The sequence below is a fragment of the Oncorhynchus keta genome, chromosome 25, assembly GCF_023373465.1.
Source record: "Oncorhynchus keta strain PuntledgeMale-10-30-2019 chromosome 25, Oket_V2, whole genome shotgun sequence".
In the NCBI taxonomy this organism is placed as follows: domain Eukaryota; kingdom Metazoa; phylum Chordata; class Actinopteri; order Salmoniformes; family Salmonidae; genus Oncorhynchus; species Oncorhynchus keta.
The window spans coordinates 46,585,220-46,611,719 of NC_068445.1; the positions used below are offsets into that span (position 1 = coordinate 46,585,220).

The 26,500-nt window shown below is 47.1% G+C and overlaps 1 protein-coding gene across 1 annotated transcript in view; it reads right to left on the reverse strand.

The window, feature by feature from the left end:
* LOC118375790 (PDZ domain-containing protein 2-like) overlaps nucleotides 1-26,500 on the reverse strand; it is a 232,384-nt gene that overhangs the window by 62,595 nt on the left and 143,289 nt on the right. The window contains 7 exon segments of the mRNA XM_052479737.1: nucleotides 3,070-3,187; nucleotides 5,411-5,642; nucleotides 7,553-7,594; nucleotides 7,596-7,745; nucleotides 10,312-10,431; nucleotides 16,340-16,488; nucleotides 17,604-17,703. Of these exon segments, the coding sequence (XP_052335697.1) occupies nucleotides 3,070-3,187; nucleotides 5,411-5,642; nucleotides 7,553-7,594; nucleotides 7,596-7,745; nucleotides 10,312-10,431; nucleotides 16,340-16,488; nucleotides 17,604-17,703 (911 nt within the window).

Consider the following 26,500-nt stretch of genomic DNA (forward strand, 5'->3'; position numbering starts at 1 on the left):
TGTACATGTAGGTAGAGTTATTAAAGTGACTATGCCAAGATAATAACAGTGAGTAGCAGCAGCGTAGAAGAGGAGGGGCAATAGAAATAGTCTGGGTAGCCATTTTATTAGATGTTCAAGAGTCTTATGGCTTTGGGGGTAGAAGCTGTTTAGAAGCCTCTTGGACCTAGACTTGCGCTCCGGTACTGCTTGCCGTGCGGTAGCAGAGAAAACAGTCTGTGACTAGGATGGCTGGAGTATTTGCCAATTTTAGGGCCTTCCTCTGACACCGCCTATAGAGGACCTGGATGGCAGAAAGCTTGGCCCCGGAGATGTACTGGGCCGTACGTCCTACCCTCTGTAGTGTCTCGCGGTCGGAGGCCGAGCAGTTTCCATACCAGGCAGTGATGCAATTAGTCAGGATGCTCTTGATGGTGCAGCTACAAAACCTTTTGAGGATATGAGGACCCATGCCAAATCTTTTCAGTCTCCTGAGAGGGAATAGGTTTTGTCATGCCCTCTTCACGACTCTCTTGCTGTGCTTGGACCATGTTAGTTTGTTGGTGATGTGGACGCCAAGGAACTTGAAGCTCTCAACCTGCTCCACTAAAGCCCTGTCGATGAGAATGGGGGTTTGCTTGGTCCTCCTTTTCCTGTAGTCCACAATTATCTCCTTAGTCTTGATCACGTTGAGGGAGACGTTGTTGTCCTTGCACCACACGCTAGGTCTCTGACCTCCTCCCTATAGGCTGTCTCATCGTTGTTGGTGATCAGACCTGTCACTGTGTCATCAGAAAACTTAATGATGGTGTTGGAGTCATGCCTAGCCATGCTGTCATGAGTGAACCGGGAGTACAGGAGGGGACTAAGCACGCACCCCTGAGGGGCCCCTGTGTTGATGATCAGCGTGGCGGACATGTTGTTACCTGCCCTCACCACCTGGGGGCGGCCCGTCAGAAGTCCAGGATCCAGTTGCAGAGGGAGGTGTTTAGTCCCAGGGTCCTTAGCTTAGTGATGAGCTTTGAGGGCACTATGGTGTTGAACGCTGAGCTGTAGTCAATGAACAGCATTCTCACGTAGGTGTTCCTTTTGTCCAGGTGGGAAAGGGCAGTGTGGAGTGGAGTGCAATAGAGATTGCATCATCTGTGGATCGGTTTGTGTGGTATGCAAATTGGAGTGGGTCTAGGGTTTCTGGGATAATGGTGCTGATGTGAGCCATGACCAGCCTTTCAAAGCACTTCATGGCTACAGAAGTGAGTGCTACGGGTTGGTAGTCATTTAGGCAGGTTACCTTAAGTGTTCTTGGGCACAGGGACTATGGTGGTCTGCTTAAAACATGTTGGTATTACAGACTCGGACAGGAGAGGTTGAAAATGTCAGTGAATATATATATATATATTCCAGTTGGTCAGCGCGTGCTCGAAGTACACATCCTGGTAATCCGTCTGGCCCTGTGGCCTTGTGAATGTTGACCTGTTTAAAGGTCTTACTCACATCGGCTGCGGAGAGCGTGATCACACAGTCGTCCGGAACAGCTGATGCTCTCATGCATGTTTCAGTGTTACTTGCCTAGAAGTGAGCATATAAGTGATTTAGATCGTCTGGTAGGCTTGTGTCACTGGACAGCTCTCGGCCATGATTCCCTTTGTAGTCTGTAATAGTTTGCAAGCCCTGCCACATCCGACAAGCGTCGGAGCCGGTGTAGTACGATCCGATCTTAGTCCTGGATTGATGCTGTGTGCAGAGGTATGAGGCAGGGGTATTTGAGATAGATATGTAGAAGAAGACAGGGTAAGGTGACTAGGCATCAGCATAAGTACCAACATAAGTGAAATTGCACATCGAAAGATTTTTCAGCTTGTCGGGTATTCAAACCAGCAACGTTTCGGTTACTGGCCCAACGCTCTAACCACTACCTGCCATCTTATTTATTTCCCCTGCCACCCCAGTAATTTACCCACTTTTTCATGTGGAAGAGGGCAGTGTGAAATGCAATTGAGAATGTGTCATCTGTGGATCTGTTGGGTCGTTATGCGAATTGGAATGGGTCCAGGGTTACTGGGATGGTGGTGTTGGATGTGTTGTGAGGGACTAAGGGAGACAAGAGTATGAGATGATCCTAGATCAGTGACTAAGGGAGTGAGGTTGTGAGGAGAGACAAGAGTATGAGATGATCCTAGATCTGTGACTAAGGGAGTGAGGTTGTGAGGAGAGACAAGAGTATGAGATGATCCTAGATCTGTGACTAAGGGAGTGAGGTTGTGAGGAGAGACAAGAGTATGAGATGATCCTAGATCTGTGACTAAGGGAGTGAGGTTGGGAGGAGAGACAAGAGTATGAGATGATCCTAGATCTGTGACTAAGGGAGTGAGGTTGTGAGGAGAGACAAGAGTATGAGATGATCCTAGATCTGTGACTAAGGGAGTGAGGTTGTGAGGAGAGACAAGAGTATGAGATGATCCTAGATCTGTGACTAAGGGAGTGAGGTTGTGAGGAGAGACAAGAGTATGAGATGATCCTAGATCTGTGACTAAGGGAGTGAGGTTGTGAGGAGAGACAAGAGTATGAGATGATCCTAGATCTGTGACTAAGGGAGTGAGGTTGTGAGGAGAGACAAGAGTATGAGATGATCCTAGATCTGTGACTAAGGGAGTGAGGTTGTGAGGAGAGACAAGAGTATGAGATGATCCTAGATCTGTGACTAAGGGAGTGAGGTTGTGAGGAGAGACAAGAGTATGAGATGATCCTAGATCTGTGACTAAGGGAGTGAGGTTGTGAGGAGAGACAAGAGTATGAGATGATCCTAGATCTGTGACTAAGGGAGTGAGGTTGTGAGGAGAGACAAGAGTATGAGATGATCCTAGATCAGTGACTAAGGGAGTGAGGTTGTGAGGGGAGACAAGAGTATGAGATGATCCTAGATCAGTGACTAAGGGAGTGAGGTTGTGAGGAGAGACAAGAGTATGAGATGATCCTAGATCAGTGACTAAGGGAGTGAGGTTGTGAGGAGAGACAAGAGTATGAGATGATCCTAGATCAGTGACTAAGGGAGTGAGGTTGTGAGGAGAGACTAATGGGGATATGACCTACCTGAGTCGTCCATCCATCTTGGCGACAGAGCCGGGGGCCAGACTGTGGATGTAGATGGCTGGAGGACTGTTCTCTAGAGTTAGACAGCAGGTCCCTATACCCAGACCCACCCCGGGCTCTGACACACACACACACACACACACACAGGAAACAAAGACAACAAGGACACAGGGAGGATGAGCAAGATGCATTTCTAACAATTCTTAAAATGTCCCGTCTTCTAAGCTATCAGTCTTTCTCTTCTTCCTCCATAGTTGCAGGTGATGAAATGGAGCCTGGATCAACTCCTATTTCAGTCATAGCCAAAAGCATGGAGAGGGCAATATGAAATGGAGGCTGGATCAACTCCTATTTCAGTCATAGCCAAAAGCATGGAGAGGGCAATATGAAATGGAGGCTGGATCAACTCCTATTTCAGTCAAGCCAAAAGCATGGAGAGGGCAATATGAAATGGAGGCTGGATCAACTCCTATTTCAGTCATAGCCAAAAGCATGGAGAGGGCAATATGAAATGGAGGCCAACGATGAAGTGAACAACTCGACAGCACAGAGAGCCTCTCTGTGAAAGGCAGACCACTCTCAACGAGAGACACGCTCATTAAAGTGGAAATCTGCGATTGGTACATCCATTTGTTTGGACAAAATTGAATCTTGTTTTACTTCAATGTTTGTAAACAAACACTGTGTAGCCTCAAAACATGATTAAAATTACAATTGTGATATCATGGATGGTCAGTTCTTGTAGTCGTAGCTCTGTCTATGGATGTGAGAGTGGTAACATTCTCCAGCCCCATTCCCTTATTTGTTTACCAAAACTGTGGAGGGGTTTCTGCTTTATGGCTGAACTGACAATAACACCTCCAGGTGTTTAGCAATCCTTCATTTTCCACAAAATTACTCTGCTGTGTTCCAAGACTAACAGGTTTGGACCCTGGTAGGCCAGGTTTGAACCCTGGTAGGCCAGGTTTGGACCCTGGTAGGACAGGTTTGGACCCTGGTAGGCCAGGTTTGAACCCTGGTAGGCCAGGTTTGGACCCTGGTAGGACAGGTTTGGACCCTGGTAGGCCAGGTTTGAACCCTGGTAGGCCAGGTTTGGACCCTGGTAGGACAGGTTTAGACCCTGGTAGGACAGGTTTGGACCCTGGTAGGACATTTTTTCTACTGTGTTATTGACTTGTTAATTGTTTACTCCATGTGTAACTCTGTGTTGTCTGTTCACACTGCTATGCTTTATCTTGGCCAGGTCGCAGTTGCAAGAACTTGTTCTCAACTAGCCTACCTGGTTAAATAAAGGTGAAAAAAAAATATAATACATAAATAATGTTTAGACCCTGGTAGGACAGGTTTAGACCCTGGTAGGTCAGGTTTAGACCCTGGTAGGTTTAGACCCTGGTAGGACAGGTTTATACCCCCTGGTAGGACAGGTTTATACCCTGGTAGGTTTAGACCCTGGTAGGACAGGTTTATACCCTGGTAGGTCAGGTTTACCCTGGTAGGACAGGTTTATACCCTGGTAGGACAGGTTTAGACCCTGGTAGGACCCCTGGTGGGTCAGGTTTAGACCCTGGTAGGACAGGTTTGAACCAGGTTTGAACCCTAGTAGGACAGGTTTGAATCCTGGTAGGACAGGTTTGGACCCTGGTAGGCCAGGTTTAAAACCCTGGTAGGACAGGTTTAGACCCTGGTAGGCCAGGTTTGAACCCTAGTAGGACAGGTTTGAATCCTGGTAGGACCGGTTTAGACCCTGGCAGGACATGTTTGGACCCTGGTAGGACAGGTTTGGACCCTGGTAGGACAGTTGTTTTTTTACCCTGGCAGGACATGTTTTTACCCTGGCAGGACAGGTTTGGACCCTGGTAGGACAGGTTTGGACCCTGGTAGGACAGGTTTTTTTTTACCCTGGCAGGACAGGTTTGGACCCTGGTAGGACAGGTTTGGATCCTGGCAGGGCAGGTGTTAACCCTGGTAGGACACTCTCTTATTTATAAAATGTTATCTGCTGTGTTCCAAGACTAACAGGTTTTGACCCTGGTAGGACAGGTTCCTACCCTGGCAGGACAGGTTTGAACCCTGGCAGGACAGTGAGTTGGTGAGAGGATTTTTGAGTGTGGCTACTATACTGTCGGCCCATAGCATCTCCTGACACCACTCTTTACCATTGCCACTTGGAATAGTTTAGACAGTAAGAATAGTAAAGAATAGATCTAACGGAGTATTTCATATCTTACTAAACTAATGTCATCTCAAATCAACAAAAGCCAATCTAACACACCGACTGAACTGAGATAAACAACTAAAGTGAAAGATACCCCACTCCGTTCAACCCTACTTTCTCTGGTACCTTTGTTGAGTGTAACCTCCATGATGATGCGGTCTTTGGGGCCAGGACCTGGGGGTCCCTTGCGGGTTTCGGGGTTCGTCGAAGGTGGTGGGTACTGGGGTGGGGTTGCCCCCGCTGGCGTTGGAGTTCGGGAGGAGGAGCGGCTGAGAAGGATGGGGGTGGGGCATGGCGTCAGGCTGGGGCTTCGGAGACGTGTCCGTACTGTTAGAGTCACCACACCCTTTTTCAGTTGCTGCAGGGGACCAGAGACAGGACACAGAGACAGGACACAGAGACCACAGAGACAGGACACAAAGACAGGACACAGAGACAGGACACAGAGACAGGACACAGAGACAGGACAGGACAGGGACAGGACCGGAGACAGGACACAGAGACAGGACACAAAGACAGGAGACAGGACACAGAGACAGGGACAGGACACAGGAGGGACAGGACACAGAGACAGGACACAGAGACAGGACACACAGGGACACAGGACACAGAGACACAGGGACACACAGGGGGACAGGACACAGAGACAGGACACAGGACAGGACACAGAGACAGGACACAGAGACAGGACAGGGACAGGACACAGGGACAGGACACAGGACAGGACACAGAGGACACAGGGACAGGACCGGAGACACAGTATTAGGACCAAAAAAACAACGACAACAACATTAACAAGAACAGAGTGTCATACTGATTACAGGCATGACTCTCATTGATTGGTCAAAAGCCACTGACATGCACCACTTGTGATTTAAGGGTTATCCTCCAAAAGCGATTCATTAAAAACCTGTGAATTTAGGTACCTTGAAGGTCTGGATGGCCTAAACCTTAATCCTAACCCTAATCCTAATCCAGACTGTTACATTGAAGGTCTGGATGGCCTAAACCTTAATCCTAACCCTAATCCTAATCCAGACTGTTACCTTGAAGGTCTGGATGGCCTAAACCTTAATCATAACCTAATCCTAATCCAGACTGTTACCTTGAAGGTCTGGATGGCCTAAACCTTCATAACCCTAATCCTAACCAGACTGTTACCTTGAAGGTCTGGATGGCTAAACCTTAATCCAATCCAGACTGTTACCTTGAAGGTCTGGATGGCCTAAACCTGATCCTAACCCTAATCCTAATCCAGACTGTTACCTTGAAGGTCTGGATGGCCTAAACCTTAATCCTAACCCTAATCCAGACTGTTACCTTGAAGGTCTGGATGGCCTAAACCTTAATCCTAACCCTAATCCTAATCCAGACTGTTACCTTGAAGGTCTGGATGGCCTAAACCTTAATCCTAACCCTAATCCTAATCCAGACTGTTACCTTGAAGGTCTGGATGGCCTAAACCTTAATCCTAACCCTAATCCTAACCCAGACTGTTACCTTGAAGGTCTGGATGGCCTAAACCTTAATCCTAATCCAGACTGTTACCTTGAAGATCTGGATGGCCTAAACCTTAATCCTAATCCAGACTGTTACCTTGAAGGTCTGGATGGCCTAAACCTCCTAATCCAGACTAACCCTAATCCTAACCCAGACTGTTACCTTGAAGGTCTGGATGGCCTAAACCTTAATCCTAATCCAGACTGTTACCTTGAAGGTCTGGATGGCCTAAACCTTAATCCTAACCCTAATCCTAATCCAGACTGTTACCTTGAAGGTCTGGATGGCCTAAACCTAACCCCAGACTGTTACCTTGAAGGTCTGGATGGCCTAAACCTAATCCTAACCCTACCTAATCAGACTAATCTGGATGGCAAACTCATTAATCCACTGTTACCTTGAAGGTCTGGATGGCCTAAACCCTGTAATCCTAACCCTAATCCTAATCCAGACTGTTACCTTGAAGGTCTGGATGGCCTAAACCTTAATCCTAACCCTAATCCTAATCCAGACTGTTACCTTGAAGGTCTGGATGGCCTAAACCTTAATCCTAGGACCCTAATCCTAACTAGTAGACTGTTACCTTGGACCTAAACCTCTAATCCTAATGTTACCTTGAATCTGGATGTTGGGGGGACCTGTAGTCTAAACCTTAATCCTAACCCAGACTGTTACCTTGAAGGTCTGGATGGCCTAAACTATCCTAACCCAGACTGTTACCTTGAAGGTCTGGATGGCCTAAACCTTAATCCTAACCCAGACTGTTACCTTGAAGGTCTGGATGGCCTGCTAATGGGTCAGGCCCTGGAGGCCCTGAGTCTCCATTCACCTCCAGAATCTCATCTCCCTCTTTCAGTCGTCCGTCTGCGATCGCTGCTCCGTTAGGGAAGATAGTCTTGACAAAGATCCCCATCCTTCCTCGGGCAGAGTCCTGACCTCCGACGATGCTGAACCCCAGTCCCTAACACACACACACACACACACACACACACACACACACACACACACACACACACACACACACACACACACACACACACACACAAAGGTTTCACAACCACCGAGCACAACCAACTACCAACAATACTGTCTGAACCCCAGGGCCAAAAACCCACACACTTCATTCAGAACCAAACTGTAGGAAGTACTAAGAGCCAGACTCATTACATGTGCGTACCAGGTATGTGCCCAATCACACACGAACATGTGAGAAGGACTTGGCTTCTCGAGACCCTGTAGAGTGTTTCAACATGCAAACACACATTCACTGTGAAATTGTATCAAGCTTCTGACTAAAATATACCAAGATGAATAGAATGTGACTTTTATACGCTATACAACTCAATTCCAATAGTACACTTCTCTGTTTACTGGTCTGTCAATGATGTTTGTCATGAAGGACTGGATGTCTGGGGGACTGTATGTCTGGGTGGGGACTATATATCTGGGGGGGACTGTTTGTCTGGGAGGGGGGCTATATATCTGGGGGAGACTTTGTCTGGGAGGGGGGACTGTATGTCTGGGGGGGACTGTTTGTCTGGGGGAGGGGGGACTATATATCTGGGGGGACTGTATGTCTGGGGGAGCGGGGGGGAGGACTGTATGTCTGGGGGAGAAGGACTGTATGTCTGGGGGAAGGACTGTATGTCTGGGGGGAAGAAGGACTGTATGTCTGGGGGAAGGACTGTATGTCTGGGGGAAGAAGGACTGTATGTCTGGGGGAAGAAGGACTGTATGTCTGGGGGAAGAAGGACTGTATGTCTGGGGGAGAAGGACTGTATGTCTGGGGAGGAGAAGGACTGTATGTCTGGGGGGAGAAGGACTGTATGTCTGGGGGGACTGTATGTCTGGGGGGAGAAGGACTGTATGTCTGGGGGAAGGACTGTATGTCTGGGGGAGAAGGACTGTATGTCTGGGGAGAAGGACTGAGAAGGGGACTGTATGTCTGGGGGAAAGGACTGTATGTCTGGGGGAGAAGGACTGTATGTCTGGGGGAGAAGGACTGTATGTCTGGGGGAGAAGGACTGTATGTCTGGGGAGGAGAAGGTCTGTATGTCTGGGGGAGAAGGACTGTATGTCTGGGGGAGAAGGACTGTACTGTATGTCTGGGGAGGAGAAGGACTGTATGTCTGGGGGAGAAGGACTGTATGTCTGGGGGAGAAGGACTGTATGTCTGGGGGGAGAAGGACTGTATGTCTGGGGAGGGGGGAGAAGGACTGTATGTCTGGGGGAGAAGGACTGTATGTCTGGGGGAGAAGGACTGTATGTCTGGGGGAGGACTGTATGGACTGTATGTCTGGGGGAGAACTGGTCTGGGGGAAGGACTGTATGTCTGGGGGAGAAGGACTGTATGTCTGGGGGAAAGGACTGTATGTCTGGGGGGGTCTGGGGGAGGACTGTATGTCTGGGGGAGAAGGACTGTATGTCTGGGGGGAGAAGGACTGTATGTCTGGGGGGAGGGACTGTATATCTGGGGGGAGAAGGACTGTATGTCTGGGGGAGGAGAAGGACTGTATGTCTGGGGGAGAAGGACTGTATGTCTGGGGGGAAGGACTGTATATCTGGGGGAGGAGAAGGACTGTATGTCTGGGGGAGAGGGACTGTATGTCTGGGGGGGAAGGACTGTATATCTGGGGAGGAGAAGGACTGTATGTCTGGGGGAGAGGACTGTATGTCTGGGGGAGGAGAAGGACTGTATGTCTGGGGGAGAGGGACTGTATGTCTGGGGGGAGGAGAAGGACTGTATGTCTGGGGGAGAGGGACTGTATGTCTGGGGGAAGGAGAAGGACTGTATATCTGGGGGAGGAGAAGGACTGTATATCTGGGGGGGACTATATATCTGGGGGCAAAGGACTATATCTGGGGGACTATATATCTGGGGGGACTGTATATCTGGGGGGCAATATATCGGGGGGACTATATATCTGGGGGGACTATACATCTGGGGGGACTATATATCTGAGGGGGATTATATATCTGGGGGGACTATATATCTGAGGGGGATTATACATCTGGGGGGATTATACATATGGGGGACTATATATCTGGGGGCAATATATCGGGGGACTATATATCTGGGGGGCTATATATCTGGGGGGCTATATATCTGGGGGGACTATATATCTGGGGGGGGACTATATATCTGGGGGGACTATATATCTGGGGGGACTATATATCTGGGGGGACTATATATCTGGGGGGCTATATATCTGGGGGGGGATTATATATCTGGGGGGACTATATATCTGGGGGGAACTATATATCTGGGGGGACTATATATCTGGGGGGCTATATATCTGGGGGGAACTATATATCTGGGGGGTGAAGGATGTTTACCGACTATGGTGACGGACAACAGATAAATAAAGACCATTCAGTCACATCCTGGGAGGGAGGTAGTGGGATCAGTGCCTAGTGTGGTGAGCAGTGTGTGTGTGTGTGTGTGTGTGTGTGTGTGTGTGTGTGTGTGTGTGTGTGTGTGTGTGTGTGTGTGTGTGTGTGTGTGTGTGTGTGTGTGTGTCACTCACCTTTCCCTGTCCTTTCATGAGGACTATGTTGGATATAATAGACGGCTGGGCCAGTCGCCATGGAGACTCCACTTGAAAGGTGCTCAGGGAGCGAGCTGATTTCTTAACTATCTGGTACTCCTACAGACAGAGACAATGAGACAGAGAGACGGAGAGACAGACAGCGAGAGAGACAGTGAGAGAGAGACAGCGAGAGAGACAGCGAGAGAGACAGCGAGAGAGAGACAGCGAGGGAGAGACAGCGAGAGAGAGACAGCGAGAGGGACAGTGAGAGGGACAGCGAGAGGGACAGCGAGAGGGACAGTGAGAGAGACAGTGAGAGACAGTGAGAGAGACAGCGAGAGAGAGAGACAGTGAGAGAGAGAGAGACAGCAAGAGAGAGACAGCGAGAGAGGGACAGTGAGAGAGACAGCGTGAGGGACAGCGAGAGAGAGAGAGACAGTGAGAGAGAGACAGCGAGAGAGAGAGACAGTGAGAGAGAGACAACGATAGAGAGACAGCGAGAGAGAGACAGCGAGAGAGAGACAGTGAGAGAGAGACAGCGAGAGAGAGACCGTGAGAGACAGTGAGAGAGAGACAGAGGGACAGTGAGAGACAGGGAGAGAGACAGCGAGAGAGAGAGACAGCGAGAGAGAGACAGCGAGAGAGAGAGACAGTGAGAGAGACAGCGAGAGAGAGACAGAGAGGGAGAGACAGCGAGACAGAGACAGTGAGAGAGACAGCGAGAGAGAGAGACAGTGAGAGAGAGACAGAGAGAGAGACAGCGAGAGAGAGACAGCGAGAGAGAGACAGCGAGAGAGAGAGACAGAGATACGAGAGACAGAGACAGCAGAGAGAGACAGCGAGAGAGAGACAGCGAGAGAGACAGCGAGAGAGAGAGACAGCGAGAGAGAGAGACAGTGAGAGAGAGACAGCACTGATAGAGAGAACAACTAGGCCTTTTTCTAGTTCCAGTTACGTCTCAAAAAATGTGTGAGAGGGCACAACATTTAGACCTTTGATTTAAAGAGACAGCCACTTGCTGGCAAAAACTAGGAAACATTGTCTGGTCAATCTGCCCTTGATTAACTCAGCAATTAGAAGTAGCCAGGGCATTGTGAGAGAACAGGAGAGGCAGAAAGGGGCCAAACTGAGAGGGTAGGCTGAAAGACAGGAGAGAGGAGCTGAGAGGAAGGCTGAGAGGGTAGGCTGAAAGACAGGAGAGAGGAAGGCTGAGAGGAAGGCTGAGAGGACAGAGAGAGAGGCTGAAAGACAGGAGAGAGGAAGGCTGAGAGGAAGGCTGAGAGGAGAGAGGGTAGGCTGAAAGAGAGAGAGACAGGCTGAGAGGACTGAGAGGGTAGGCTGAAAGACAGGAGAGCGGAGAGACAGCCAAACTGAAAGGAAGGCTGAGAGAAGCAGCAGGCTGAGAGAAAGAGGCTGAGAGACAGCGAGAGACAGAGACAGCGAGAGACAGAGACAGCGAGAGAGAGAGGCCAGCTGAGAAAGAGACAGTCTGAGAGAGAGAGAGGCCAGTCTGAGAGGCCAGTCTGAGAGGCCGTCTGAGAGAGAGTCTGAGAGGCCAGTCTGAGAGGCAGTGAGAGGCCAGTCTGACAGTCTGAGAGACAGGGAGAGAGAGGCCAGTCTGAGAGGCCAGTCTGAGAGACAGTCGAGAGGCCAGTCTGAGAGGCAGAGAGGCCAGCGAGAGAGTCTGAGAGAGGCCAGTCTGAGAGGCAGAGAGGCAGGCTGAGAGGCCAGAGAGGCAGCGAGACAGTCTGAGAGGCCAGTCTGAGACAGCTGAGACCAGCTGAGAGGCCAGTCTGAGAGGCCAGTCTGAGAGAGTCTGAGAAGCCAGTCTGAGAGGCCAGTCTGAGAGGCAGTCTGAGAGGCCAGTCTGAGAGGCCAGTCTGAGAGGCCAGTCTGAGAGGCCAGTCTGAGAAGCCAGTCTGAGAAGCCAGTCTGAGAGGCCAGTGAGAGGCCAGTCTGAAAGAGCCAGTCTGAGACCAGTGAGAGGCTGAGAGGCAGCGAGAGGCCAGAGATAGGCAGTCTGAGAGGCAGGCTGAGACAGAGAGACCAGCTGAGAGACAGCTGAGAGAGCCAGGCTGACAGCGAGAGGCCAGAGAACGTCTGAGAGAGACAGAGGCCAGAGAGACAGTGAGAGGACAGTCTGAGAGAGGCTGAGACAGGCTGAGAGGCCAGACAGAGAGAGAGAGACCAGGCTGAGAGAGAGACAGCCAGAGAGAGACAGCGAGAGAGAGAGGCCAGCGAGAGAGAGACAGTCGAGAGATCAGACATCAGACAGAGCACTGATTAGACTATCAGCATCAATGTAACATCAGCCTGATGGGCCAAGGGAATTTTTTATCAGCCTGAGTTCAGTTACAGTCTCAAAAAATGTGTGAGAGGGCACAACATTTACACCTTTGATTTAAAGGCTATCTATCAGCCACAAGGGGAATATACAGTATATCTATCAGCTGGCAAAAACTAGGAAACATTGTCTGGTCAATCTGCCCTTGATTAACTCAGCAATTAGAAGTAGCCAACAGGGCATTGCCTGACAAGTGAACAGGAGAGGCAGAAAGGGGCCAAACTGAGAGGGTAGGCTGAAAGACAGGGGAGAGAGGACAGGCAGACAGCCAAACTGAGAGGGACAGGCTGAAAGACAGGGGACAAGGAAGGCTGAGAGGAAGGCTGAGAGGGTAGGCTGAAAGACAGGGGAGAGAGGACAGGCAGACAGCCCTGAAACTGAAAGGAAGGCTGAGACAAGGGAATAAGCTGAAAGACAGGGAATATACAGAGCCTGAGGACAGGGAATATACAGACAGCCAAACTGAAAGGAAGGCTGAGAGGCAGTATATCTATCAGCTGAAAGACAGGGGAGAGAGGACTATCAGGCAGACAGCCAAACTGATGGGACAAGGGGAATAGGCTGAAAGACAGGGGAGAGGGGAAGGCTGAGAGGGGAAGGCCTGAGGGGACAGGGGAATGAAAGACAAGGGAGAGAGGGACAGTATATCTATCAGCAGACAGCTAAACTGAAAGGAAGGCTGAGAGGCAAGCTGAGGGCAGGCTGAGAGGCAGGCTGAGAGGCAGGCTGAGAGGCAAGCTGATGGGAGAGGCAGGCTGAGAGGCAGGCTGAGAGGCAGGCTGAGAGGAAGGCTGAGAGGCAGGCTGAAAAGCAGGCTGAGACAAGGGAAGGCTGAGGGCAGGCTGAGAGGAAGGCTGAGAGGCAGGCTGAGAGGCAGGCTGAGGGGACCAGTCTGCCTGAGAGGCAGGCTGAGAGGCCAGTCTGAGAGGCCAGTCTGAGAGGCAGGCTGAGAGGCAGGGGAATGAGAGGCCAGTCTGAGACAAGGGAATATACCAGCCTGAGGGAGGGAAAGTCTGCCTGAGAGGAAAGTCTGAGAGGGCCAGTCTAAGAGGCCAGTCTGAGAGCCAGGCTGAGAGGCCAGGCTGAGACAAGGGGAATATACAGGCTGAGGACAAGGCCAGTCTGAGAGGCCAGTCTGAGGGACCAGTCTGAGAGGACAAGGGAATATACAGTCTATCAGAGGCAGTCTGAGAGGCAGTCTGAGACAAGGCCAGTGTGAGAGACAGGCTGAGAGGCCAGTCTATCAGAGGGCAGTCTGCCTGAGGGACAAGGCAGGCTGAGAGGCCAGTCTGATGTGGCCAGTCTGATGGGAGAAGGGAATATACAGTCTGAGAGGCCAGTCTGAGAGGCAGGCTGAGGGACAGGCTGAATAGGCCAGTCTGAGACAAGGGAAAGTCTGAGCCTGGCAGGCTGAGAGGCCAGTCTGAGAGGAAAGTCTGAGGGGACAAGGCAGTCTTGAGAGGCCAGTCTAAGAGGCCAGTCTGAGAGGCCAGTCTGAGAGGCCAGTCTGAGAGGCCAGTCTGAGAAGCCAGGCTGAGGGACAAGGCCAGTCTGAGGGAGGCCAGTCTGAGAGGCCAGGCTGAGAGGCCAGTCTGAGGAGGGAATATACAGGCTGAGGGACAAGGGAATATACAGGGCCAGTCTGAGACAAGGCCAGTCTGACAAGAGGCCAGTCTGAGAGGCCAGTCAGCCTGAGAGGCCAGTCTGAGAGGGACAGGCTGAGAGGCCAGGCTGAGAGGACAGTCTGAGTATATCCAGTCTGAGAGGACCAGTCTGAGAGGCAGGCTGAGAGGCAGGCTGAGAGGCAGTGATGTACTATCCGCCTGGCTTATTATCACACAAATCAGCCTGATGGGACAAGGGGAATATACAGTATATCTATCAGCCTGATGGGACAAGGGAATATACAGTATATCTATCAGCCTGATGGGACAAGGGGAATATACAGTATATCTATCAGCCTGATGGGACAAGGGAATATACAGTATATCTATCAGCCTGAGGGGACAAGGGAATATACAGTATATCTATCAGCCTGATGGGACAAGGGGAATATACAGTATATCTATCAGCCTGATGGGGACAAGGGAATATACAGTATATCTATCAGCCTGATGGGACAAGGGAATATACAGTATATCTATCAGCCTGATGGGACAAGGGAATATACAGTATATCTATCAGCCTGATGGGACAAGGGGAATATACAGTATATCTATCAGCCTGATGGGGACAAGGGGAATATACAGTATATCTATCAGCCTGATGGGACAAGGGGAATATACAGTATATCTATCAGCCTGATGGGACAAGGGAATATACAGTATATCTATCAGCCTGAGGGACAAGGGACAAGCCTGATGGGACAAGGAATATACAGTATATCTATCAGCCTGATGGGACAAGGGGAATATACAGTATATCTATCAGCCTGATGGGACAAGGGGAATATACAGTATATCTATCAGCCTGATGGGACAAGGGGAATATACAGTATATCTATCAGCCTGATGGGACAAGTGGAATATACAGTATATCTATCAGCCTGAGGGGACAAGGGGAATATACAGTATATCTATCAGCCTGATGGGGACAAGGGGAATATACAGTATATCTATCAGCCTGATGGGACAAGGGGAATATACAGTATATCTATCAGCCTGATGGGACAAGGGGAATATACAGTATATCTATCAGCCTGATGGGACAAGGGGAATATACAGTATATCTATCAGCCTGATGGGACAAGGGGAATATACAGTATATCTATCAGCCTGATGGGACAAGGGGAATATACAGTATATCTATCAGCCTGATGGGACAAGGGGAATATACAGTATATCTATCAGCCTGATGGGACAAGGGGAATATACAGTATATCTATCAGCCTGATGGGACAAGGGGAATATACAGTATATCTATCAGCCTGATGGGACAAGGGGAATATACAGTATATCTATCAGCCTGAGGGGACAAGGGGAATATACAGTATATCTATCAGCCTGATGGGACAAGGGGAATATACAGTATATCTATCAGCCTGATGGGACAAGGGGAATATACAGTATATCTATCAGCCTGTGGGGACAAGGGGAATATACAGTATATCTATCAGCCTGAGGAGGGAGCAGAACAGGCTTTTGCTGTATAGCCTATTTAAAGCCAATCCAGCCACGGAGAGGTCAGAGACACAGATACAGTATCTCTATGAGAGGAGACGGGAGGTTGCTAGTGTATGTCTGTTAAACTTTCAAGGGAAATACCGTTTTGCATGATTTAATAATGGGGATCATTTTAGCTCCCTAAGTAGGGGTGGAACCCAGCAGACAAGCAGGTCTTCAGAGGACTGGAGCTGAGCACCACAGCTAGGTTTAATCAGCTTCCCCTTCAAGGGAAAGTTCCCCATGGGGATAGTACATTATTCCTTGACCTTCACCCTTTCACCTCTTCTGTTGTATAATGACAAGCCTTTGGGTTGGATGTGATTGGCTACGTTTAGGGTTAGGTGTGGGATTTCAACCAGTAACCTTGTGCATGGCAACCCTGGCAACCCGCAGGAATAACACCATCCCCCGGACACTGATCTAGTGACTCCTGACCTCTGCCCTCTGACCTACTGACCAGTCAGATCCCCGGACATTGACCTAGTGACTCCTGACCTCTGCCCTATGACCTACTGACCTGTCGGATGCCTACAGTGTCTAACTGCTGAGGCAGGGAGTGTTTGCGTCCACCTCGTGTCGGTTTCTCCACCATGTCACTCCCCGCCTCTCCATTCTCCACAATCAGCTCGTCATCCTCTCCAACAGACTCCAGACGACTACCGCCCCCTGAAACACAAACCAGGGAGTCTTACGAGCCAATCAGCTCCTCTGAAACACAATACAGGACGTCTCACTATCCAATCGTCTCCTTCCGTCTTCATGGCGGAGCCTAGTGGTCTATGTCCTCACCTGTTGTCCTCAGAAAATAACACGGCAACATTACTGTCAATGACAAATCAAATCAAATGTATTTATTTAGTCTGCCTGGGAGCAAGACATCCTGGTCCGTGACTGGACAGTGGTCCAAACCATGACGGATATCAAACGGAGAGACGGAAAGTTCAAACAAGGTGTGACATTAGAATGATCCTCCCCCTTTTAATTGTGTTGTGTTGAAATCTCTTGAGGCGCCTACAGTTTCAGTATGGTTGACTAGCTTATGGGGTAAACCTGACTTATTTTCAGCTGGAGCAAATAACTGTGTGGCATGACTGTGTGGCTTCACAACAAGACCCAATTACACAGCACTAGGGACCTGTCTGTCTGTCTGTCTCTCCCTCTGTCTCCCTCTGTCTGTCTGTCTGTCTCTCCGTCTGTCTCTCCGTCTGTCTCTCCGTCTGTCTCTCCGTCTGTCTCTCCGTCTGTCTCTCCGTCTGTCTCTCCGTCTGTCTCTCCGTCTGTCTCTCCGTCTGTCTGTCTGTCTGTCTCTCCGTCTGTCTCTCCGTCTGTCTCTCCGTCTGTCCGTCTGTCTGTCTGTCTGTCTCTCCGTCTCTCCGTCTGTCTGTCTGTCTGTCTGTCTGTCTGTCTGTCTGTCTGTCTGTCTGTCTGTCTGTCTGTCTGTCCGTCCCTCTGTCTCTCCCTCCGTCTGTCTGTCTGTCTGTCTGTCTGTCTGTCTGTCTGTCTGTATGTATGTATGTCTGTCTCTCTCTCTCTCTCTCTCTCTCTCCCTCCCTCCCTCCCTCCCTCCCTCCCTCCCTCTCTCCCTCCCTCCCTCCCTCCCTCCCTCCCTCTCTCCGTCCCTCCCTCTCTCCGTCCCTCCCTCCCTCCGTCCCCCTCCCTCCCCTCCCTCCCTCCCTCCCTCCCTCCCTCCCTCCCTCCCCCTCTCTGTCTGTCTCTCCCTCTGTCTCTCCCTCCCTCCGTCTGTCTGTCTTCCACAGGCCATGTTGTCCTCTCTAACCTACCTTGTGATCTGCTCCTGAACTTCATGGATGTGGGAGAGCGGCAGGTTTCTTTCTGTCCTTCCACCCGGCCTCGGTCCTCTAGCTTCTCCAGATCAGTCAGCTGCAAGAAGGAAACTAAATTAATGCTGCATGTCAAGAAACTATCTGAGCCAGCCCAGTACGGTTTAGGTTGGCACAATAGTGTGAAAAGTGCAAGTGTGAATCCAATTAGTCAAGTTCTAGACAGCAGAGAGAGAAATGGAGAAATGTGAGGATTTTAAACAAAAAAGGATTGCAGAATGGGTTTATATCTAATATTTACAAACAGTACATGGGCTGATAACAGACAACAGGAATCACTTTCCTACCTAATGGTTTCCAGAGGTTTCCAACATGGAGACGGGTATTAGGAATTTGTTTACTTTCCTCTGACTTGCCAAACACTTGCTGAGAGCAGAAGGAATGTACCACACCACATGTACACGTCTGACCTCACACAGCGAGCAGGGAAGAAACCGAGCTGGAAACACCCGACAGTTGATATTCCAGAACTCTGGAACTCTAGAATTTAGAACACTCACAAACCAAAACGGGGGAAGTTCTAGCTCTTAGGAGAACTCGGCATAAAACATTTTTAAGTGTTTTCCTTTAAGATTTCCCTGAAGGAATCATTTTCCCTTACATTTTTAAGGGTGTTGCATAGAGCCCCTCAATCATTTTCCTTAGGTACAGTGCCTTCAGAAAGTATTCATACACCTTGACTTATTCCACATTGTGTTGTGTTACAGCCTGAATTCAAAAGGGATTAAATATATGTTTTTCTTCTCATCCATCTACACACATTACCTCCTAATGACATCACAATAACCCCTAATGACATCACAATACCCCCTAATGACATCACAATAACCCCTAATGACAGCACAATAACCCCTAATGACATCACAATACCCCCTAATGACATCACAATGACCCCAAATTACATCACAATAACCCCTAATGACATCACAGTACCCCCTAATGACTTCACAATAACCCCTAATGACATCACAATACCCCCTAATGACATCACAATGACCCCAAATGACATCACAATAACCCCTAATGACATCACAATACCCCCTAATGACTTCACAATAACCCCTAATGACATCACAATACCCCCTAATGACTTCACAATACCCCCTAAAGACATCACAATACCCCCTAATGACTTCACAATAACCCCTAAAGACATCACAATACCCCCTAATGACATCACAATACCCCCTAATGACATCACAATACCCCCTAATGACATCACAATAACCCCTAATGACATCACAATAACCCCTAATGACATCACAATAACCCCTAATGACACCACAATACCCCCTAATGACATCACAATACCCCTAATGACTTCACAATACCCCCTAAAGACATCACAATACCCCCTAATCACATCACAATTACCCCTAATGACATCACAATAACCCCTAATGACTTCACACTACCCCCTAATGACTTCACAATACCCCCTAATGACATCACAATACCCCCTAATGACATCACAATACCCACTAATGACATCACAATAACCCCTAATGACATCACAATAACCCCTAATGACATCACAATACCCCCTAATGACATCACAATAACCCCTAATGACATCACAATACCCCCTGATGACATCACAATACCCCCTAATGACTTCACAATACCCCCTAAAGACATCACAATACCCCCTAATGACTTCACAATAACCCCTAAAGACATCACAATACCCCCTAATGACATCACAATACCCCCTAATGACATCACAATACCCCCTAATGACATCACAATACACACTAATGACATCACAATACCCCCTAAAGACATCACAATACCCCCTAATGACTTCACAATAACCCCTAAAGACATCACAATACCCCCTAATGACATCACAATACCCCCTAATGACATCACAATACCCCCTAATGACATCACAATACACACTAATGACATCACAATAACCCCATATGACATCACAATAACCCCTAATGACATCACAATACCCCCCAATGACATCACAATACCCCCTAATGACATCACAATACCCCTAATGACTTCACAATACCCCCTAATGACTTCACAATACCCCCCAATGACATCACAATACCCCTAAAGACATCACAATACCCCTAATGACTTCACAATAACCCCTAGGACTTCACAATAACCCCTAATGACATCACAATAACCCCTAATGACATCACAATACCCCTAATGACAGCACAATAACCCCTAATGACATCACAATACCCCTAAAGACATCACAATACCCCTAATGACTTCACAATACCCCCAATGACATCACAATACCCCTAATGACATCACAATACCCCTAATGACTTCACAATACCCCTAAAGACATCACAATAACCCCTAATGACATCACAATACCCCTAATGACTTCACAATACCCCTAAAGACATCACAATACCCCTAATGACTTCACAATACCCCGAAAGACATCACAATAACCCCTAATGACTTCACAATAACCCCCAATGACATCACAATACCCCTAATGACAGCACAATAACCCCTAATGACATCACAATACCCCTAAAGACATCACAATACCCCTAATGACTTCACAATACCCCTAAAGACATCAAATACCCCTAAAGACATCACAATAACCCCTAAGGACTTCACAATACCCCTAATGACATCACAATACCCCTAATGACATCACAATACCCCTAATGACTTCACAATACCCCTAAAGACATCACAATAACCTCCTAATGACATCACAATAACCCCTAATGACATCACAATACCCCTAATGACTTCAAAATACCCCTAAAGACATCACAATACCCCTAATGACTTCAAAATACCCCCAAAAACATCACAATAACCCCTAATGACTTCACAATAACCCCTAATGACTTCACAATAACCCCTAAGGACTTCACAATACCCCGTATTGTCAAAGTGAAAACATATTTTTAGAGGTTTGCAAATGTTTTGAAAAAGAAATACAGAAATATCTCATTTACACAAGTATTCACACCCCTGAGTCAATACATGTTAGAATCACATTTGGAAGCGTTAACAGCTGTGAGTCTTTCTGGATAATTCTTTAAGAGCTTTACACTCCTGGATTGTGCAATATTTACACATGATCCTTTTAAAAAATAATTCAAGCTCTGTCACGTTGGTTGTTGATCATTGCTCGACAGCGATTTTAATGTCTTGCCATAACTGTAGCTGGGCCACCCGGAACATTCAATCTCATCTTGGTAAGTAACTCCAGTGTATATTTGGCCTTGTGTTTCAGGTTATTGTCCTGCTGAAAGGTGAGTTTGTCTCCCAGTGTCTGGTGGAAAGCAGACTGAACCAGGTTTTCCTCCAGGATTTTGCCCGTGCTTAGCTCTGTTCAGTTACTTTTCATCCTAATAAAAACTCCAGAGTCCTTGCCGATGACAAGCATACCCATAACATGATGCAGCCACCACCATACTTGAAGATATGAAGAGTGGTACTCAGTGATGTGTTGTGTTTGATTGGCCCGAAAACAACGCTTATCTTCTAGGGAGTTTTTCCTAGCCACCGTGCTTCTACACCTGCATTGCTTGCTGTTTGGGGTTTTAGGCTGGGTTTCTGTACAGCACTTTGAGATATCAGCTGATGTACGAAGGGCTATATAAATACATTTGATTTGATTTGATTTGCATTCAGGACATAAAGTACATTTCTTTGATTTTTTTTTTTTTAGTTTTACTTTAGTTCCTTTGTAGGAATATTTTTATTCTGTTCAGGCTTCCATCTTTTCACTCAGGACAGATCTTTCAGTTCACAGCTTCTACAACCATTTTATTGACAGATCTTTCAGCTCACAGCTTCTACAACCATTTTATTGAAAGATCTTTCAGCTCACAGCTTCTACAACCATTTTATTGAAAGATCTTTCAGCTCAAGCTTCTACAACCATTTTATTGACAGATCTTTCAGCTCACAGCTTCTACAACCATTTTATTGACAGAACTTTCAACTTCTACAACCGTTTCTGAACCTTACCGTGTGGTTCTCAGACAGTATTTCTGGGGGAACTCGTGTTGATCTAGGCTTCAGCCTATTGGGGGGTTATGTTTCAGGCCTACCCAGGCATTGACATACTGAGGTACTTAAACAGCTACCGGAGTTCCACAAATACACAACCTCCATGTTGGCCTGCTCAGACTTTTCTACCGTGAAAAAAAATCACCCCCCTGAGATACAGCCCATTGGGGAAGATAAATGTTATTGATCATAAATGACCATATGACCAAGTAAATACAATAGAGCAAGTAAAACACTGGAATGGTAGATTTGCAAATAATGTAAATAGTAATAATAATAGTAATAATAAAAATAATGTAAATAGTAATAATAATAGTAATAATAAAAATAATGTAAATAGTCATATTAATAGTAACAATAAAATAATGTAAATAGTAATAATAAAAATAATGTAAATAGTCATATTAATAGTAACAATAAAAATAATGTAAATAGTCATATTAATAGTAACAATAAAAATAATGTAAATAGTAATAATAATAGTAATAATAAAAATAATGTAAATAGTCATATTAATAGTAACAATAAAAATAATGTAAATATTAATAATAATAGTAATAATAATAGCAATAATAAAAATAATGTAAATAGTCATATTAATAGTAATAATAAAAATAATGTAAATAGTCATATTAATAGTAACAATAAAAATAATGTAAATAGTAATAATAATAGTAATAATAGCAATAATAAAAATAATGTAAATAGTAATAATAATAGTAATAATAATAGTAATAATAATAGTAATAATAGCAATAATAAAAATAATGTAAATAGTCATATTAATAGTAACAATAAAAATAATGTAAATAGTCCGGGTGGCCATTTGATGAATGAATGTTGTTGAAGCAGTCGGAAGCAAAGGGAGATGCCTACAGAAGGAAGGTGCTCTTACTCAACTCAATGTGATTTATTGGCATCCCAAAAGGCTCCCTATTCCCTATATGGTGCACTACTTTAGACCAGAGCCCTAAGTTTTTCCAAGATGGCATAGTAGTTCAGACGTCTTTTGTCCTCGTCTTGTCGTGTCCTGTATATATATATATATATATATTTACAACTTTTTTCACACACATTTTATTTTTATTTTCCATCAACTCATCTTCAAAACACTCTCCTGCAACCCGCCTCACCAAATTATATTTATAAAAAAGTATTATTTACCTCAAATCTATAATCCTCCAAGAAGCTAGCCAGAAATTCCAAGAAGCTAGCCAGAAACTAGCCAGAAGCTAGCCAGGAGCTAGCCAGAAGCTAGCCCAGAAGCTAATCCAGAAGCTAATCAGAAGCTAGTTCAGAAGCTAGCCAGGAGCTAATCAGAAACTAGCCAGAAGCTAGCGCAGAAGCTAATCCAGAAGCTAATCAGAACCTAGTTCAGAAGCTAGCCAGAAGCTAATCAGAAACTAGCCAGAAGCTAGCCAGGAGCGAATCCAGAAGATAATCAGAAGCTAGTTCAGAAGCTAGTTAGCTTCTTTACTGGCAAATCGTTAGTATTCAGCTAACCACGGTTTGTGGTCATCAGCTATCCTTTAGCTCGAAAATCTATCGCCAGTTTTGTACGGCGCAGCGCGGCTCGGGACGGAACATACCGGACCAATTTTTTCTCTCCATGTCCCTGGATTTCAACTGCTCTCTGGACATTCATACCCGGATCTCACAGCTCGCTAGCTGCTATCCGTGTGACTATCGGCTTTCGTTGATTCCGGAGCAAACATCAATTATTCCGGAGCTAGCCAGCTCCGTCAATCACTCCTGAGTTCCATCAATCACTCCTGGGCTGCAGTCACCTATCCGGACCCGTTTTACTGCCTACGCGGAGCCCCACCGGGCCTTCACAACTGGACTGCCGACGTTATCTACCCGAAGCGTTAGCTGTCTTACCGGCTGCAATCTGAATAGACAATCGGACAATTTATTTATTTTTATTATTATTATGTTTCTTCTTGGGCCTCTATAACTATATCTATTGTTTTTATTTTTGTTGTTGTGTGATTTGGATTAATCCCCTCTACCCTCTACCACACGGAACCCCACTAATCTACTGACGGAACGCAAGAGGTGGCTAACAACAGACCTCCATCCTATGCTAGCTTGCTACCGATGGCCTGGCTAGCTGTCTAAATCGCCGTGACCCCCAACCAACCTCTCCACTCACTGGACCCTTTTGATCACTCGACTAAGCATGCCTCTCCTTAATGTCAATATGTCTTGTCCATTGCTGTTCTGGTTAGTGTTAATTGGCTTATTTCACTGTAGAGCCTCTAGTCCTGCTCACTATACCTTATCCAACCTATTAGTTCCACCACCCACACATGCAATGACATCTCCTGGTTTCAATGCTGTTTCTAGAGACAATATCTCTCTCTTCATCACTCAATACCTAGGTTTACCTCCACTGTATTCACATCCTACCATACCTTTGTCTGTACATTATACCCTGATGCTATTTTATCGCCCCCAGAAACCTCCTTTTACTCTCTGTTCCAGACGTTCTAGACGACCAATTCTTATTGCTTTTAGCCGCACCCTTATTCTACTCCTCCTATGTTCCTCTGGCGATGTAGAGGTGAATCCAGGCCCTGCAGTGCCTAGCTCCACTCCTATTCCCCAGGCGCTCTCTTTTGACGACGTCTGTAACCGTAATAGCCTTGGTTTCATGCATGTTAACATTAGAAGCCTCCTCCCTAAGTTTGTTCTATTCACTGCTTTAGCACACTCTGCCAACCCGGATGTTCTAGCTGTGTCTGAATGCTGGCTTAGGAAGACCACCAAAAATTCTGAAATTTTAATTCCACTACAACATTTTCAGACAAAATAGAACTGCCAAAGGGGGCGGTGTTGCAATCTACTGCAAAGATAGCCTGCAGAGTTCTGTCCTACTATCCAGGTCTGTACCCAAACAATTTGAACATCTACTTTTAAAAATCCACCTCTCTAAAAACAAGTCTCTCACCGTTGCCGCCTGCTATAGACCACCCTCTGCCCCCAGCTGTGCTCTGGACACCATATGTGAACTGATTGCCACCCATCTATCTTCAGAGCTCGTGCTGCTAGGCGACCTAAACTGGAACATGCTTAACACCCCAGCCATCCTACAATCTAAACTTGATGCCCTCAATCTCACACAAATTATCAATGAACCTACCAGGTACCTCCCCAAAGCCTTAAACACGGGCACCCTCATAGATCTCATCCTAACCAACTTCCCCTCTAAATACACCTCTGCTGTCTTCAACCAAGATCTCAGCGATCACTGCCTCATTGCATGCATCCCTAATGGGTCAGCGGTCAAATAACCTCCACTCATCACTGTAAAACGCTCCCTGAAACACTTCAGCGAGCAGGCCTTTCTAATCGACCTGGCCGGGGTATCCTGGAAGGTTATTGATCTCATCCCGTCAGTAGAGGATGCCTGGATATCTTTTTAAAATGCCTTCCTAACCATCTTAAATAAACATGCCCCATTCAAAAAATTTAGAACCAGGAACAGATATAGCCCTTGGTTCTCCCCAGACCTGACTGCCCTTAACCAACACAAAAACATCCTATGGCGTTCTGCATTAGCATCGAACAGCCCCCGTGATATGCAGCTGTTCAGGGAAGCTAGAAACCATTATACACAGGCAGTTAGAAAAGCCAAGGCTAGCTTTTTCAAGTTTTCTTTTTCAGTTCTGGGACACTGTAAAGTCCATGGAGAATAAGAACACCTCCTCTCAGCTGCCCACTGCACTGAAGATATGAAACACTGTCACCACTGATAAATCCACCATAATTGAGAATTTCAATAAGCATTTTTCTACGGCTGGCCATGCTTTCCACCTGGCTAATCCTACCCCGGTCAACAGCACTGCACCCCCAACAGCAACTCGCCCAAGCCTTCCCCATTTCTCCTTCTCCCAAATCCATTCAGCTGATGTTCTGAAAGAGCTGTGAAATCTGGACCCCTACAAATCAGCCGGGCTAGACAATCTGGACCTTTTCTTTCTAAAATTATCTGCCAACATTGTTGCCACCCCTATTACTAGCCTGTTCAACCTCTCTTTCGTGTCGTCTGAGATTCCCAAAGATTGGAAAGCAGCTGCGGTCATCCCCTTCTTCAAAGGGGGGGACACTCTTGACCCAAACTGCTACAGACCTATATCTATCCTACCATGTCTTTCTAAGGTCTTCGAAACCCAAGTCAACAAACAGATTACCGACCATTTCGAATCTCACCATACCTTCTCTGCTATGCAATCTGGTTTCAGAGCTGGTCATGGGTGCACCTCAGCCACGCTCAAGGTCCTAAACGATATCTTAACCGCCATCGATAAGAAACATTACTGTGCAGCCGTATTCATTGATCTGGCCAAGGCTTTCGACTCTGTCAATCACCACATCCTCATCGGCAGAATCGACAGCCTTGGTTTCTCAAATGACTGCCTCGCCTGGTTCACCAACTACTTCTCTGATAGAGTTCAGTGTGTCAAATTGGAGGGTCTGCTGTCCGGACCTCTGGCAGTCTCTATGGGGGTGCCACAGGGTTCAATTCTTGGACCGACTCTCTTCTCTTTATACATCAATGAGGTCGCTCTTGCTGCTGGTCTCTGATCCACCTCTACGCAGACGACACCATTCTGTATACTTCCGGCCCTTCTTTGGACACTGTATTAACAACCCTACAGGCAAGCTTCAATGCCATACAACTCTCCTTCCGTGGCCTCCAATTGCTCTTAAATACAAGTAAAACTAAATGCATGCTCTTCAACCGATCGCTACCTGCACCTACCCGCCTGTCCAACATCACTACTCTGGACGGCTCTGACTTAGAATACGTG